This window comes from Urocitellus parryii, chromosome 16 (genome assembly GCF_045843805.1).
Source record: "Urocitellus parryii isolate mUroPar1 chromosome 16, mUroPar1.hap1, whole genome shotgun sequence".
In the NCBI taxonomy this organism is placed as follows: domain Eukaryota; kingdom Metazoa; phylum Chordata; class Mammalia; order Rodentia; family Sciuridae; genus Urocitellus; species Urocitellus parryii.
Genome location: NC_135546.1, coordinates 12020639 through 12040210, shown reverse-complemented (window position 1 = coordinate 12040210; position 19572 = coordinate 12020639). Strand labels below are relative to the sequence as shown.

General features: G+C 35.6%; 1 protein-coding gene across 1 annotated transcript in view; it reads right to left on the bottom strand.

Annotated features, from left to right (window-relative positions):
* Positions 1-19572, bottom strand: part of Grm7 (glutamate metabotropic receptor 7) — a 777046-nt gene that overhangs the window by 324575 nt on the left and 432899 nt on the right. Inside the window, exon 3 of the mRNA XM_026383020.2 lies at positions 6067-6208. Within this exon, the coding sequence (XP_026238805.1) occupies positions 6067-6208 (142 nt within the window). The remainder of the gene's footprint in view (positions 1-6066; positions 6209-19572) is intronic.

Below are 19572 nucleotides of genomic sequence, written 5' to 3'. Positions count from 1 at the left end.
AATGAATTTAACAAAATCATGCCATGTACATTTATAAGCATATCACAGTGAATTCCACCTTTAGATATACCTATAAAGCACCAAGCAAAAAATATATGAGGGAAAGGAAAACCAATAAGGTAGAGTAAAGAGAACAGAGAGAAGGAGAAGGGGAGGGAAAAGGTGTGGAGTCCCAGGACTAAAAAGAAGTAAATCAAATTCCCTGCATGTACAATTTTGTCAAAATGAACTCAAGCATTACATATAACTATAATGCATTATGAAAATTAAAAAATAATTATACAACAAAACCCATTGAGGTAAGGATGGGAAGAAATGTCTACAAATCAATATATTAAATATTGAAATGGTAAGATATCAGGAAATATTCAAGTTCTGCTTACAGAGCATGAAAAACCAGGAAAAAAGTTTGTTAAGTTCTGAACCATCGGGCTGGGGATGTGGCTCAAGTGGTAGCGCGCTAGCCTGGCATGCGTGCGGCCCAGGTTCGATCCTCAGCACCACATACAAAGATGCTGTGTCCGCCAAATACTGAAAAAAATAAATATTAAAAAAAAGAAAAAGTTCTGAACCATCTCAGAGGAAAGACCTGAGATACCAACTTACAGGAAATCCCTCAACAGAATGACCAGTTTGATGCCTGACCAGCCCAATGGGGACCCTTAGCTGGTAAGTGTAGCCCAGGTACACAATGGAGGATCACAATGCCTAAATGAAATGTGAATGGCCTGAAGTTCCCTCAACTATAGAAAGTCTCCTACATAAAATAGAATAATGAACAAGAAAAAAGACATTGGTGTGGTATGAGGAAGAGATAATATATGAAAAGATCAAAATAACAAATACATTTAATTGAAAATTTTCACTTGTGTAAACAGCAAGATGAAACAGTAACACTATGAAACAGCTCTTCCAAAAAATATGAAATCAAAATTATATTTGAAGAGATAAAAGAAAACGTTTAGAAACACTGCAGAAAGTAAAACAACCAAAAATAAATAAGAAAAAAGTGTTAAAAAATAGATATAGGAAACCCTATATCCAAGTAACATTTGCAGAACAAATGTGTGATGATTTTTTTTTTTTTTGGACCTCTGGGGATTAAATTCAGGGACACTCAACCACTGAACCACATTCCCAGCCCTATTTTGTATTTTATTTAGAGGCAGGGTCTCACTGAGTTACATAGAGTGCCTTAATTTTGCTGAGGCTGGCTTTGAACTCAAGATCTTCTTGCCTCAGCCTCCCAAATAATTTTTTTTAACTTTTTTATTAATTTTAATTTAAATAATTTTTTAAATTTTAATGTTTTTTTTTTTTTACAGAAGAAAACTCCAAGAAATTCAAAGGCCTAAATTTTCAAAATAGGAAAGATACAAAAGTGTAAAAATGGGAGAAAATAAAGCATATTATAAAAATTCAAGATGACTGAAAATAATGAGTATTCTGAAATCATTCAGAGAGAAAGTGAGGATATGTGCAGAGAAATAAAAAGATCAATTGCTCAAGTGCAAAAAAGAAAAAAAAATGAAGGATGAGATAGCAATGATGCATTAACTCTAAATTTGGGGGCAAAATTTGTTGTTTAATCCAAAATAATAATAAAAGGCAAATAAAAACCCCAATGCAAAGAGAATTTGCATGCATACCAAGTGGATCTTATAGGTTTTTCCATGCTAAACCAGAATTTTACAACCTCTACAAGCATGAACTTCTCTTTAGGCATCTACAGATATTTGTTGTAAATCATTTATGGGCTAGATATGGTGTATTTAAGAAAAAATACATGAGACAACACCTTAACACCCCAATTGTATTCAGTATAAAAATAAGTTTAGTCATTAAATATACAAAGATGTTTTAATTTACTCTTTTGAAAAACTTATTAGAGAATGTGCTCTAGGGATATGAGAAAATAAACCAAGAATAAAAATCACTACAGAGCCAGGAAAAATCATTGAGAAAGAGAGCGTGTACACATGAGTGAAAGACAAAGCAAGAGAAAGTGATAGAGTTTGAAACTCTTGACAGTAACTGGTCCAAATAAAGAGAATGATGGAGATTTCAGGAAGGATGTGCACAGGAAAAAATAATGGAACTCAAGATTTTTTTATATATGAACACATAGCAAAAAGTAGTAGACCTATGAGGTCAACAGAAAAATATTAAAATAGCTTCACAAATAATAAACATTGTCATGAGGCTGGGGATGTGGCTCAAGTGGTAGCGCGCTCGCCAGGCATGCACGGAGTGCTGGGTTCGATCCTCAGCACCACACAAAAATAAAAGATGTTGTGTCCACCGAAAACCCAAAAAAAAAAAAAAAAATTAAAAAATTCTCTTTAAAAATAAAAACAAAACATTGTCATGTTACCATGGGGAAAAAGCAAAAGGATTTTTCTAAAATACAAGATAATAAAAAAAAACGATGCTATTGTGTGTGATAATTACATAATCATAATAAACACATTTTTATGAAATAAATATCTCATAGAATATACTGGGAAGTTAGGAGAAAAGTAAGTGAATTCAATCCTACCGGAAGGGAATTCATTATGCAGATAATAGCAAAAAAAAAGGGGGGGGTGGTTAAAGATTAAAGAGTTAAAGCAGGCTGGGGCTATAGTTCAATGGTAGAGCACTTGCCTCCCACATGTGAGGCATTGGGTTCGATCCTTGGCACCACCTAAAAATAAAGATTATGTCCATCTACAACTTAAAAATAAAAGTTAAAATAGGCCCATGGTGGGGCAATTTAGTGAGATACTGTCTCAAAAACTAAAATGGGTTAGAGATGTGGCTCAGAGAGTAGGAGCCTCTGGCTTCAATTCCTGGTACAGGGAAAAAAAAAAAAAGCTTTATTTTCCAATGGATCTACAATGGGAACGTTACTTTTATAATCAGAACGGTATTTCAGAAAAAGATTCACTGTTGCCTAAAATCCAAATGATCAATACTCTGAATGATTTAACACTTAGCTTCAGAATCTAGATACTAATGTCTTCTCACTGCTATTCTCAGACCAAGTATTTGAAGTTAATGTTCCAAGAAATCTCAAAATCTCCCATCTACAGTGTAAAGCTTCCGAAACAATAAATAACAAACATTGTAGGTGATCTGTACTCTTCAGACACCCGTGCTTCTAAGATCACATTTTGGAAGAAATATATATGTATTCCACTTTTATCACCATGCTCAAAAACTATGATTGCAGTCATTACAATAAATCACAATATCCAGTAACACTCAGTGCACAGACCAGAACATTGAAAGAATGAACATAATTATTAAGTAAACTACATTCATTCTACATCCAAAATAAATATGCTACCTACAGATCAAACATATTAGAACTCATCAATCAACAGATCTATCAGTAGTACATTTTGTATGTGCTGAGTGCATTTAAAATAAACATAAGGCCATGCCTTACCAATATGATACAAGTTTTAAAAATGTGTGAAATAGGTATGGGAAGGATTTGAGATAATCAAGGAGGTTATTATTAGTAGCATGGAAAAAAAAGTGTAGCCCAAAGACAAGTATAGTAACTACAAACAGAGAATTTCAAAAATAACTAAAACATTGATTGAAGAAGAAAATATCCTGAGAACAACACAACCAGCATTTTCTAAGGAGAGAGAGAATATATTTAAGCATAATCAGAAACATTTCCCTAGCATGTATGAAAGAGACTTTGAAGAACAGATATTGGTTCATCAGAAAGAGAAAAGGCAAAATGAATAAACGCTATGACGGAGATGAATTTGGGGTGGAGAATTGGGTGTGAGGTCTAAAATGTTGAAGTGGGACATTTTAAATAATTGTGTAGTTCAGAAAGAAAAGTTTGTATTTCCAATCATGAAGTTCTGGCATAAGACTATGTATTTCTTTCATGTATCCAATGCCACTCATTGAGAATCAACTATGGCCTGTGTACTAGCACAGGTATTAAAAATACAAAAATCAGTCAAGGGAAGCATTATCTCTATGCTAATAAGGATTACAGATTACTGGAGAATACGAACATTAATTTAGCCACACAATGATATAACACTGCACTACTGGCATAAACTTAAGTATTATAATGAATTTTCTAAGCCACTCTGTTCCATGATCTCCATGACAAAACAACACTAGAGCTGGCACTAGGGATAAAAAAGGGAAGGAAATGCATTCTAGGTAGGTGGAAGAGAAGGTATGAAGACCTGGGAGGAAGAAAATGCAAAAAACCCCTTAAAAGTATTTTCATTGTATTGATGGGAAAACTGAGGACCTGAGAAATTGGGATTGGGAGGAACTTGCCCAAAGTGGGACAGTGCCCATTGAAGTAGTTAAATATTCTCAGATTCAAGTTTAATACTTTTCCATGTCTCAGCCCTGTTGTCGACCTGCAATCAGAGGTTTGTACCAGGATGGATTTACGGGTAGTACATAGACTACATAGACAGCAGAGCAGGGGCAGATGAAGGTAAAAAGTCTGGTTACTGGCAATGCATAGATCCAAACAAATTGTGATCATGGCCTGGCCCTGTTTTTTTTTTTTTTTTTAATTTATTTTTGTTTTCCTGTGGATTAAACAAAGGGTCTCACAGGTGCATGATAAGCCCTCTACCAATGAGTTACAACCCCAGGCCTTGAGCACTATAATAAAATAAAAGATGCCTTCACATTCAATGATATATAATTTTCAACTACCAGATAGACAATGATTTAAACGAGTTCTTTCACATCAGTGAATCAAAAACTGGCATGTCTCTAGGAGACAGTATTTTAAGGAACACATCTTTATCCTAGTACTTTCATTTCAAGGACTTTATCTTATATTTATTTATTTAGGTACCAGGGATTGATCCCAGGAGTGCTTAACTATTGAGCCTAATCCCCAGCCCTTTTTAATATTTTTATTTAGAAACAGGGTCTTGTTGAATAGCTAAGGGCCTGGGCCTAAGTTGCTGAAGCTGGCCTTGAACTTGCGATCCTCCTGCCTTAGCCTCCCAAGCTGCTGGGATCATAAGCAGGCACCACTGCACCTGGCTATCTTTTAATTCCTTGTAAGATAAATATATAATATTTTTGTATCATATTATTTGAACAAGGTATATAATACATCAATGTTTACATGTTAATAGATTTATATATTAAAGTCTATAATCAAACTTAAATGTCACTAACAAGGGGACATTTAGATAAGTTAATTATACATGTAAAATAAAATTCTGCATGGCTATTCAAAAGACTACATCTATCAGGTACTGAGATCCTCAGTGAAAAAAGCCTGAGCAAAGACATTCAAGGTGCAGAATAGGTACAGGTAGTACATGTATTATATTTAAAACAGGAACATAAGCACAAACACAGTTCTCTAAGAATGATCTAACAAGAACTAAGAGACAAAATAAATTATATTTTACCTTCTAGCGTGGATACTTAGAGTTATTTTACTTTTGAATCAGGTATAATTACCATTTATTCTATAAAGATAAAAATAGATCCTGGACCAGATTGGGAGTGATTAGCAAAGGAAGCAGGGGACATCATGTTCTAGAAAGACCGGCTTTACATGGTTTGCCTATAAATCCAAGGAATTAGGGGAAAAGGGAAGATTATAAGTAGCTTTGTGTAGACTGAGGGAGAGGGAATAAAGATATGAGAAGGAAAAAGGGGATTCAGGAATCCACAGATTGGATAAGTTTTGTTCTGAACATAAGAGTTTAAGGCATTGCCAATAAACTAGACTTATAAGACTTTACTAACATTAACAGGACATTCTTTAGATATAAACCTACTATATCTGGATATGCTTTAAAAAGTTTAGTGTTTTTTCTTCTTTTTAATAACTGAATACAGTTATTTTCTAATAGAAAAGACAGAACACGAACAAGGTGCTATATCCATGGGAAAGTACAGCTCCCTGTGAGGGAATAGAAAGCACACACAGATATTGCCACCGAATCATTACGGCTTTGATACTATGCTGTGTTTTCTCTTTCAGTCAGCATCCTGGTCTTTCTGTCTCCTATAGCTGCAACATGCATATGAACATATTTCACCAATAATCCTTACTTTATATCCTCATCGTTGGCAAAAATCACGACGGCCCTGGAGTTGGGGGTGTCCAGGAGCTGTTTGATAATCCTATCAAAGTCAATGGTCCTGTCTTTGCGCTCTTGGGGTATTCTCACGGACTGGGCAATGCAGAGCCCACCTGTTCAAGAGAAGAAAGCAGAGTGTCAATAAAGTTCCCACAGAGATACAAAAGGAACCAGGGAAGGTAAATGGGGAGGAGAGAATCCTAATTGCACAGCACTTCCCTGGTGACGTACATGGCTTTGGAAGGCAAAAGACATGATACTGTCTATTGCTCATAGTTCATGAAACTTGTCATCGGGCTGTAAACCTCACTCTCTCTGCAATGCACTTGTAAATGTCTAATTATACCTAAGAATACCAGTGATGTTAATTCTGAGTAGATAGGCAAACAGTGGCAGATAAGGTGGGCAGGTGGGAGAACGTGATATGTTACACTAAAATAATAAAGAAAATGGAACACCTAAAGCTCATGTTTTTCTGAATTTTCCAGTTTGGGGATTCTCAGTAAATTTTTTCCTTTCACATCAATCTCAATTTTCAAAACTCAGTTCCAGTGAAAAAAATCTAAAAGGAAAGCAAGAACATCAACTACTATATATCATAGTACACACACCATTTTTACATATTTATCTTATGCTATCTCATTTTATCCTCTTAAAACTCTTATAAGGTACTTACTATTACATATTTTATCTTCTGGAAAAGGTGGACTAAAGGATTTTTTTTACTCCATACTTCATAGAGTAATTATGATAAAAATTGATATTATGGATTTCAAGGTGGGAAAATATTCAATAGGTTACTAAGCAATTGGTAAACTTCTTCCTGTTCCACCTCCTGCTTAGTGATTGTTTCAGATTGTAATATTTTGTAAAACACACTTTAAGAAAGGCAAGTGTAGGTGAAAGGTATAGAGTATATTTGTGGGAAAGACTATAAAGTCATTCAAGGGGCAGAAGACTTAGAGGTACGGACAAGAAAAATGTCTTACTCTACAGACGGCTGTAGTTAGCAAGTTTACACTTTGCAGAGACAATTGGTTGTATGTTACTAGGTATCCATAAATACAGGAAATATGAACCTGAACTCCAAATTGAGCATTTATTACACTTTACTGTCAATTAGTGTTAGTTTTAAGTGGCCCTCAACCTGCAGAGTGCCTGAAATTATCTGTTGTCCTGCTTCAAAATATTGCTAATAATACTATCAATCAACTTGACTTAACTGACATCTCTAGAGCAATCCACATAACCACAGAACAGCCCAGGCTCTTTTCAAGTATAAATGGAACATTTACTGTGACAGACCATTATATAAGAGCCATTATTGGGGTGGGGGGAGACCTTAAAATTAGAAAGCACAGAAATCATACAAAGTATGTTCTCAGACCATAACAGGGTCACAGAAGAAATTAATAAAAAAGGTAACAGAAAAATTTAAATACTTGGAAATTAAACAGCATACTTTTAAATGACCCCCAAGTCCAAAATAAATAAAGTGCCCAAGAAAATTTAAAAACACTGAACTGAAAATGAAACCGCAACTTATCAAATTCATAGATTATAGGTAAAGCAGTGTTCAGAAGGAAATCACCATTATTCACTTATCTTAGAAAACCTGAAATCAGCAACCTAAACTTCTTCAAGAGAAAGGGTGAATAAATACCCACAGAAGGTAGAAAGAAACAATAAAAATTAAAGCAAAAGTCAATGAATTTGAAAGCAGAAAAAAAAAAAAACAATGAAATCAAAAGTTACCATTTTGTTAGAATCAGTAAAAATTTACAAATCTTGACAGGCTGATCAAAACGGGAGGGATGGCAAATGACTGAATGAGGAATGAAACATAATACTGTCGAATTCACCCATGGATATTAAAAACTAATAAGAGGGTATTACAAATAACTTTACGCCAATGAATTCAGCTATGTAAAATTAAGAACTCTGAAACACAAATTTTCATAACTAGATGAAGAAAAAATATGTATGTAGAATCCTGGTATAAATTAAAAATACCAAATTCACAGTTTGAATTAAAAAAAAAAAAAACTTCCGAAAAGAAGATTCAGACTCAAATGGTTCCATTCATAAAGTCTACCAAATAATGAAGGAAGAAATAATCTCAGGAAATAGAAAAGCATAAATCATTCCATGAGTTCAGAATTATGAAATAACTAAAATAGACAATGTTTACATAATAAAATGAAATACAGTAATAGAGTGCAGTGGCCAGGACAGACTAAAGATCTGTGGCCTGCTAGGTGGCTTGCTTGAGCCAATATTATAGCTGCCACCAAACCTGGATTCACACCTGCTATTCTACATCATGGAGGACCCAGAGATGAGCACCAGCTGATAAAAATGTGACCATCTTGAGAAAATAAGATTTTGGGGCACAAGGAACTAGGCCACCAGAAGTGACAAGAAGAAAACTGTGTCCCTAGACACAGTATACCCCAAGAGAAAAATGGAGCAGTTACACTAGCAGGAACTGGAGAAGTTCCCAGAGAACTTTACTACCAATATCAACCTCAAACCTGTCACTGAAGATATGGCTAAGACCCATCACCAGGTCCTGTCTCCCACCACTGCAGCAAGAGATACCTTAAATTATGAAGAGGTCCCCGAGTACTTTGATGAATGTTTTCCCATCAAAATGTGTGTGGCTCCAAATTAATTTTAGTTGTTCGATGTTTGCTAAATTCTAAATAAGAATTTCGAAGGTACATATGACCATTAAATACGGAAAGTAAATTAATATAAACTGATAGGCTCGGTAAGATTTACTCTAATATGTAAGAGGCCTGAACTCCATTTCCTTTATTACACATAAGAAGGGATATAACTATTCAAATAGTAGACTCATTTCATAATTTGCACAATTGGTATACAGAAAAGAGAAAAACTAAGTTTATGTAAGTTTAACTTACAGAGGGATAAAGACCTTCATCTAAGTTTCCTTTATTTTTAGAGATACAAAAGATTATCACTTTGTTCGAGTAGTGGATACCTTGTTATGTAAATTGGTATCAACTGTGAAAGTTCTAAACTTAGCAACTCAATTTTTGGAGACAAAAGTATTTAAAAAGAAATCTCAGGGGCTGGGGTTGTGGCTCAGCGGTAGAGCGCATGCCTCGCATGTGCGAGACCCTGGGTTAGATCCTCAGCACCACATACAAAAATAAACAAGTGAAATAAAGGTGTTGTGTCAACTAAAAAAATATATAAAAAAAGAAATTTCAGAAATATTAAAGTAGTTGATCTGTTTTATCATGCCAATAACTGGTAAGAGGCAAAAAGTAAAAGTGACCAACATACTTTGGTGAATATGAGAGACATGTTGGTATTACTTGATATTCTTGATTACTTTCAGGAAACATTTTTAAATTTATCTTCAGATCCTATATTTCAGCCAAGTTTCTTTTTTTTTTTTTTTTGAGGATTGCATTTTTTTTTATTGTTGGTCGTTCAAAACATTACATAGTTCTTAATACATCATATTTCACAGTTTGATTCAAGTGGGTTATGAACTCCCAATTTTACCCCGTATACAGATTGCTGTATCACATCAGTTACCCTTCCATTGATTGACAAATTGCCTTTCTAGTGTCTGATGCATTCTGCTGCCTGTCCTATTCTCTACTATCCCCCCTCCCCTCCCCTCCCCTTTTCTCTCTCTACCCCTTCTACTGTAAATCATTTCTTCGATTTGTATTATCTTGTCTTACCCCTCCTTTCCTCTTATATGTCATTTTGTATAACCCTGAGGATCGCCTTCCATTTCCATGCGGTTTCTCTTTGTACATTCCTAATGTTCTAAAACAAAAATGCCCAAACTCAAAAAATATGCAATGTGATGAAATAAAACCAATCAATTTTTTTAAAGAAAAATTCAGATCAATTTTATTCACGTGCTTATGTGCTAAAGTCCTTGAAAATATCAACAAATCCAGAAACATACAAAGAAATTGTAACACATTATGACTGAGTATGTTTCATCCAAGGAAGATAAGGCTGATTCATGATTTGAAAAAAATCAATGATTATAACTCACATGTTGTCAGATTAAGAAAACCCACATAATCTTCTCAATACATGCAGAAAAAGTACCAAACAAAATTTACTATTCAAAGTAAAAACCATAAACTAAGGTTAAAAGTAAAATTTTTTAGTGTAACATGCATCTACAAAAAGCCCATAGGCAGAATCATAATTAATAGTAAGAGAACTAACTTACCTAACTAAGGTTAGTTGGAGAGGATAACCTTACCTAACATTGTAATGGATGAGGAAAACAAAAAGAAAAAGTACAAAGTTTACAGAGGGAAAAAATTAAGTTTTTTCCATTTGCAGATGACATAATTTTATAGAAATCACTGACTCCCCCCCACCCCCAACCAAACATCTCCATCAAATACTAGAATCAAGCAAGGTGTCAGGATAAACAACATACAAAAGTCAATCAGGTACCTACATTACCAATGATCAGTTTACATTATAAATTAAAAACAATGCCATTCACAAACACTACCACCAAAACCATGGAGTCCTTATATATAAAAGTGTGGAAAATTTGCAAACTGAAAATCTCCCAAATGTCGAATGTCGTAAGTACAACACAAAATCTCAATGAACTTTCTAATCTGTGTTAATTTTAACAGTTAACTCTACATTTATATGAAAACGCAAAAGAACTAGACTAGTAGAAAAAATTCTGAAAAAAACAAAATTGGAAGCCACATGGCTGTGCGTGCCTATAATCCCAGCAGCTCAGGAGCTGAGACAAGATCACAAGTTTGAGGGCAACCTCAGCAACTTAGTGAGATCCTGTCTCAAAATAAAAAATAAACTAGAGATACTGCTCAACACCCTGGATTTTATACTTAGTACTACAAAATAACTAAAAAGAACAACACTGGAGTCTCGCAGAACCAAGTCCAAGACTTCATATAAACCTACAATATTCAGGGGCTGGGAATGTGGCTCAAGCGTTAGCGCGCTCGCCTGGCATGCCTGCGGCCCGGGTTCGATCCTCAGCACCACATACAAAGATGTTGTGTCTGTCGAAAACTAATATTAAAATTCTCTCTCTTAAAAAAAAAAAAACCTACAATATTCAAAAGACAGTACAGTATTGATGAAATTATAGACACTTAGGTGAACAGGAGAAAACAGACTCAGAAATACACCAGAACAGCTACCATCAGCTGACTGTGAGGAAAGTTACAAAAGAAATTAAAAGAAAAAAAGACTGTTCATCATATGATGCTGAAACGGCTATTCACATGCAGAAATAATGAATCTTGACAAATACCTAATAATCTATACAAAAATTAACTCTAAATTGATGATATACCCAATTATAAAACACAAAGCTAGAAAACTTAGAACAAAAAGGGAATCTATATAACCAATTTTGGGATCTGACATCAAAAATACAATCTCTAAAGAAAAAAAGACACATTGGGTTTTGTGAAAATTTAAAACATTTTTCTGCAAAAAGACAGTATGAAGGGCTGCAGCTGTAGCTCAGTGGTAGAGCGCTTGCCTAGCATGTGTGAGGCACTGGATTTGATCTTCAGCATCACATAAAAATAAAGGTTTTATGTCCATCTACAACTAAAATATATACATATTATATTAATATATGGCATTAATATGTACCATGTATATGGTGTTAATAAAACATGAGACAGACCAGGATAAAAATCACATATCCGTACCAATACTTTTCAAGCTATTTCAGGAAATAGAAAAAGAGGGAGAACTTCCAAATTCATTCTACGAGGCCAACACCACCCTGATTCTGAAACCAGACAGACACTTCAAAGAAAGAAAACTACAGACCAATATCTCTAATGAACCTAGATGCAAAAATCCTCAATAAAATTCTGGCGAATCAGATACAAAAACAAATCAAAAAAATTGTGCACCATGATCAAGTAGGATTCATCCCTGGTTTGCAAGACTGGTTCCACATACGGAAATCAATAAATGTTATTCACCACATCAATAGACTTAAAAATAAGAACCATATGATCATCTCGATAGATGTGGAAAAAGCATTCGACAAAGTACAGCATCCCTTTATGTTCAAAACTCTCAAAAAACTAGGGATAACAGGAGCATACCTCAACATTGTAAAAGCAATCTATGCTAAGCCTCAGGCTAGCATCATTCTGAATGGAGAAAAATTGAAGGCATTCCCTCTAAAATCTGGAACAAGACAGGGATGCCCTCTCTCACCACTTCTGTTCAACATAGTTCTCGAAACACTGGCCAGAGCAATTAGACAGAAGAAAGAAATTAAAGGCATAAAAATAGGAAAAGAATAACTTTAATTATCACTATTTGCTGATGACATGATTCTATACCTAGCAGAACCAAAAGGGTCTACAAAGAAACTATTAGAGCTAATAAATGAATTCAGCAAAGTGGCAGGATATAAAATCAATACGCATAAATCAAAGGCATTCCTGTATATTAGCGACAAATCCTCTGAAATGGAAATGAGGACAACCACTCCGTACAGAATAGAGGACACAGAAACCAACCCACAAAACTACAACTTTCTTATATTTGATAAAGAGGCTAAAAGCATGCAATGGAGGAAGGATAGCATCTTCAACAAATGGTGCTGGGAAAACTGGAAATCCATATGCAACAAAATGAAATTGAATCCCTTTCTCTCACCATGCACAAAAGTTAACTCAAAATGGATCAAGGAGCTTGATATTAAATCAGAGACGCGGCATCTGATAGAAGAAAAAGTTGGCTATGATCTACATACTGTGGGGTCGGGCTCCAAATTCCTCAATAGGACACCCATAGCGCAAGAGTTAACAACTAGAATCCACAAATGGGACTTACTCAAACTAAAAAGTTTTTTCTCAGCAAAAGAAACAATAAGAGAGGTAAACAGGGAGCCTACATCCTGGGAACAAATCTTTACTCCTCACACTTCAGATAGAGCCCTAATATCCAGGGTATACAAAGAACTCAAAAAATTAGACAATAAGATAACAAATAATCCAATCAACAAATGGGCCTGAACAGACACTTCTCAGAGGAGGACATACAATCAATCAATAAGTACATGAAAAAATGCTCACCATCTCTAGCAGTCAGAGAAATGCAAATCAAAACCACCCTAAGATACCATCTCACTCCAGTAAGATTGGCAGCCATTAGGAAGTCCAACAACAACAAGTGCTGGAGAGGATGTGGGGAAAAGGGTACACTTGTTCATTGTTGGTGGGACTGCAAATTGGTGCAGCCAATTTGGAAAGCAGTATGGAGATTTCTTGGAAAGTTGGGAATGGAACCACCATTTGACCCAGCTATTCCCCTTCTCGGTCTATTCCCTAAAGACCTAATAAGAGCATGTTACAGGGACACTGCTACATCGATGTTCATAGCAGCACAATTCAGGATAGCAAGATTGTGGAACCAGCCTAGATGCCCTTCAATAGATGAATGGATAAAAAAATGTGGCATTTATACATAATGGAGTATTACTCTGCATTAAGAAACGACAAAATCATAGAATTTGGAGGGAAATGGATGGCATTGGAGCAGATTATGCTAAGTGAAGCTAGCCAATCCTTAAAAAACAAATGCCAAATGACTTCATTGATATAAGGGGAATAACTAAGGACAGGGTAGGGACGAAGAGCTAGAGAAGAAGATTAACATTAAACAGGGATGAGAGGTGGGAGGGAAAGGGAGAGAGAAGGGAAATTGCATGAAAATGGAAGTTGATCCTCAGGGTTATACAAAATTACATATAAGAGGAAAGGAGGGGTAAGAGAAGAATAATACAAGTGGAAGAAATGATTTACAGTAGAGGGGGTAGAGAGAGAAGAGGGGAGGGGAGGGGGGATAGTAGAGAATAGGATAGACAGCTAAATACATCAGACACTAGAATGGCAATATGTAAATCAATGGAAGTGTAACTGATGTGATACAGCAATCTGTATATGGGGTAAAAATCGGAGTTCATAACCCACTTGAATCAAACTGTGAAATATTATATATTAAGAACTGTGGGGCCTGGGGATGTGGCTCAAGCGGTAGCGCGCTCGCCTGGCATGCGTGCGGGCCCGGGTTCGATCCTCAGCACCACAAACAAACAAAGATGTTGTGTCCGCCAAGAACTAAAAATATATAAATATTAAAAAAAAAAAAAGAGTCTCCTCTACAAACTTCAAAAATACTTATTTAAAAAAAAAAAAAAAAAAAGAACTGTGTAATGTTTTGAACTACCAACAATAAAAAAATAAAATAAAATAAAATAAAAAGAATATTATATGAAAAATTATGACATTAAAAATGAAGAAATGAAAATAAAATATAAAAAAAACTATATATATATTAAAAAAAAATCACATATCCGATACTGGATTTGCATCCAGAATATACAAATAAACCAACAAAAACAAAGAACAGGCAAATATCTCAATTCATACTTTTTTTTAAAAAATGATACAAACATGATAAATGAGCATATAATAAGTTGTTCTATTGTGGTGTTAACTATTACAATCAATGAGAGTAAGTTATAGGTTATAGATTAGTGAAAAAATATATATTATAGATATATTTTGATAAGTGAGATAAGAATTATAAAGCAAGAACTGTCATAGAAAGGCCTAAGATTCCATTTGGCTGCCCTCTATAAAAAAGTGTTACAAGAGCTGTTTCTGAGAAACTGAAATGAAAGCTGTTCTTATAATATATTGTTTTCTGTACTTTGTACCCCACAAATACGGACTCAACCTAGGATACAGTGGTCTTGGTGACCCAAGACTTTGAAGTAGATTCTCACCCCTGCTAACCACCTGCTCAAACTCAGGATATGGTCATCTAAAACCTGCTCAACTCCAAGATGTGACTGTCTTGAGTTGCTGTGCAAATTGCTGTCTTAGCTTCTATGACTGACTTGCTTGCATGACGCTAAGGAAAGTCCCTGAGTTATGGTTTTTGTCCAAGCCACAGGCTAAGAAATTGCTGTTGTCCCACAGCGCCTCAGTCTCTGTGGGTAGGTTACAGTGCCTGGCCAGGTAAATGAAGCTCTCTTTGATTTGAATTCGGACTTGGAGTGTTTTCTGAAGCGGCTCCCCCTAACAGTTCCATATCACTCAGGAGAAATGTTGATAAAACCAAAGGTAGAGGGAGGGAAAAAAAAATGGCGGATTAGAATGAAGCAGCGGTTTCTCACAACTTGGCAACTGGGGACACAAACCGCGTGGATACTGTTTCTCCCCTAGGTGGGTGAAAAGGAATTTCACTAACATTCAATATTGGACAGAGAACCTTAGAAAAATACCAAGTTTGGGTCCATTAAACAAGGAAAAGAGACAAAATTCGAGAAACTGCTTGCGGGAGCAGTGGAATTACCACATGAGACGGAGAAAGCTGAGAAATATCACAGACCTTAGCACAGAAAATCCTGAGACTGAAGGGGTAACCAGTCCTAGCCAATCCAGAGGCTGTCCAACTCATTAAACAGGCCCACAAAAGAAGCCCCAAGTTTACCAATTGTCCTCAGGGAGCCGAGCCGGGAGCCATCTTGGATACTGTGTGCAGTGGCGCAAGGGGATCTGGGAACTGGGACCTGGGAGTTCCCGGCTGACACCACGCAATCTGACCTGAGCCTGCCAAGACTTAACTGAGTCTAGCAAACCTGAGGAAAATCCAACACAGACACTGAGAACATTTTGCCCTTTGAGTCTGTCACTTAGCATCCTCACAAGGCCAGTTACAGTGGGTCAGGAATTTGAAGGGTGGGTGTGACAGTGCTCAGTACTCAGTCCCCCCTCAACGCCACCACCCCCGCAATTTTTTCCCTTGATCTGCTTTCTATATAGTCTTTTTCACTACTGTATTTCCCTTGTTTCCCTTTTGGCTAACAGCCAAATTTTACTATTCTCTCTTTAACTCTTCCTTATTATTTTACTTATTTTTTTCTCCTTCCTCATAACCAACACATCTACATTTACTGCTGCATTTGCCCTATTGATCTCTTCAAATTGCAAACACCTTTCTATCTTCCTATCTCACTTCTTCTTAATCAACTTTATCCTTTAAAAAAGAAAAAAAAAAGAGTTTTAATGTGGTGCTGAGGATCGAACCCAGGGCCTCACATGTGTAGGCAAGCACTCTACCACTAAGCCACAACCCCAGCCCCTATCCTTAAAACTCTTAACAGTAATTGGTTTATATAACTTAGGTCCCACCACCATTGTTATAGCAATAATTAATGTGGTGGGATACATAGGCAACACCGATTACTTGATTTTTATGCCAGACATAATTTTTGATTATCTATTGCTTTTACCAATGAAAATTGCTGATTGCACCATTGTAGACATAATAGGAATGAAGTACCTAGTCTATTGCTATATATTGTTTGCATAGGTTGTTGCTATTATTAGGTTACCCCCCCAAATTTGGGAGATACTAGTAATATACAGGAACATGATAAGCTCACAGGGTAAAAACTCTGCTGCTTCAAAAGCATCCAGATAGATGGGTAGACACACAGATAATATGAAAAAGCAAAGGAACAAACCATCCCATATAACACATAATACATCAACAACAGAGCTCCCTTTACACCACAATGGAGGAAATGTCATAAAATTTAGAAAGTTCATTGTCAAACTGATCTACAAGGTAAAATATGACTTAAGGAATAAAATCAGGGAGAAAGTACAAGAAGTGAAAGATTACTTACATAAGGCGATAGAGATTCTGAATAAGAATAAATCAAAAATCCTCTACATTAAGTAATCAATTAAAAAATTAAAAACTCAATGAAAAGAATCACCAATTGGATAGACCACTTGGAAGATGTAGTTTCAGGCAACAAAGACAAAACATGTAATCTTGGAAATAAAGCTGACCATGGAGAAATGATGTTAAGAACCCATGAACAGGGCTCGGATTGTGGCTCAATGGTAGAGACTTACCTAGCACATGTGAGGCACTGGGTTAAATCCTCAGCACCACATTAAAAAAAAAAAAATCAAAAATAAAGCTATAAGAAAGTTTTTTTTTTTTAAAAAAAAAGAACCCATGTATAGAATTTAAGAAATATGAGATAATATGAAAAGGCCAAATTTAAGATACACGAGGCTAGATGAAGTCTCTGAAATATAAACTAAAGAATGTACAATCTTTTCAATGAAGTAATATCAGAAAATTTCCCATACCTAAAGTGGAAAATCAAATACAGGAGGCATACAGGACTCCAAATATACAAAATTACCACAGACCCAGTCCAATATACGTTATGAATATGCCTAGAATAGAGTTTTAAAGGCTGGTAAAGAAAAACAAATGGTCATGTTTAATGGTAACTCAATCCAGACCTTAGCTGATTTTTCCTTCCCAGACCCTAAAAGCTAGGTGGTCTAGGAATAAAATATACCAAACTCTGAAAGAGAATGGATGTCAACCAAGAATACTATATCCAGCAAAATTAAGCTTTACATTGAAAGATGGAGCAAAATACCTTCCACTATAAACAAAAGTTAAAAGAGTACACAACTAGAAATCCAGCACTACAAAACATACTTGATAAACTATTTCATGAAGAAATGGAAAATAAAAATGAATAGAAATAGGAAAGATACCAGAATGAATCTGACAAAATTTTCTTATGTACATATATGAAAATATGTAACTGAATCCCATAATAATGTATATTCACAAGAATATGGTCCTAATTAGAATAAGATAAAATATATGCTTGTATTTTTTGTATCACAATGATTCTACTATCATATATAGCTAAAAAGAATCAAATAAAAAAAACAGTGATATAGCATTATTTACATATTTGAATAGAATAGTAAAAAACAACAAACTAACAAAACTAAATGCTGGAGAAGATAGAGAGAAACAGGAACGTTCATTTATTGCTAGTAGGAGAATTTAAAGTCACTCATTAGAAACTTATTATAGGGGCTGGGGATGTGGCTCAAGCGTTAGCGCGCTCGCCTGGCATGCGTGCGGCCCGGGTTCGATCCTCAGCACCACATTCAAACAAAGATGTTGTGTCCGCCAATAACTAAAAAAAAAATAAATATTAAAAATTCTCTCTCTCTCTCTCTCTCTCTCTCTCTCTCTCCCTCTCTCTTTAAAAAAAAAAAAAAGAAACATTATAATATACAATTTCTATCCTGGGCTTTTGGTCAAGTGAATTGAATACCTCTATTTATACAAATGTGAATGCACATGTTTATAACAACTTTATTAATCACTAAAACTAGAAGTAATCATTCAACATTAAAAAATGAAGAGAATACTACTTCATAAGAGAATTTTATTTTTTTTATCAGCTTTGTCATTACTGCCAAACATTATTCTGTGCCCAAGGTGAGGCACAACATCATGTCAAGAGGGTGTAGCAGAGGAAAGCAGCTCAGAACATGGCCACCAGGAAGTACACATAGCTGTGCCCACCAAGGAAAAAAATATATTTTAAAGTCACGGCCCCCACCCTCCCTGTCACCTACCTCCTCCAGCCATAATCTACTTTCCTTCAGTCATCATCCAGTGATTTCCTATTAGAGAAAATTAGAGAAATCTAATCTACTAATTAGATTGTCATTACCCAATCACTTCACCTCTAAAGTTTCCTGCATCATCTCACACAGGAGATTTTGGTGGACACCTCATATGTAAATCATAACACTACTCAATAAACACTCAGTAACTGTTGGTTCATTCAAGAATGGGAATTATTACTAAATGCATTTTTCCATACCTGAGATGAAAAAGTCAATTGCAGATAATGGAAGACAGGTTTCTCATGGTCAGAAAAAGTTTAAATATAAGCAAAGGGATAAAGCTGGAATGAGTCATGTGGTGCTCAGAGTCAGAAACCAGAATAAACTCAAGTTTTAGAAACCGAAGTTTGCATACTATGCTATGTTTTGAGTATGTGTCTCTCCCCAAATAATCTATGCTGCAACTTAATCCCTGATGTGGAGCTGATGCTGCTGGTCTGGGCAACTTCACTTTGAGAACCGCTTGACTAGGTGCAACTGCTAAGGTGGCCAGGAGTGGGAGTTAGTTTTGAGAAATACTGGCTTAGATGCCTCCATGTAAGTTGAAACCAGTCCTGGTAGTAGAATTTGTGTGCATATTCTAGCCAAACATTTTTAGAGAGCTCTTAGGATGGTGAAATGGAAGGAAGGGGATGGATCATTATGCTTTGTTATAAAGTACACAGAGATGCAGAGAGAAGGCAACAGGGAAGGTTTCTCTGGGAAATGGCCACTACTGCCACCATGCTATTATTCCTCCAAGTCTGGATGGCATTATGTAATAGGGAGGAATGACACCATCTGCAAACTGTCCTAGGGCTGCTGAGGAGAAATGGCTATTTCACCACCTTCTCAGCAGAAGGGAAATCATTCTGGATGGAAACCCAACTTCCCATCAGGATTCAATTACAGCTGAGTGATTA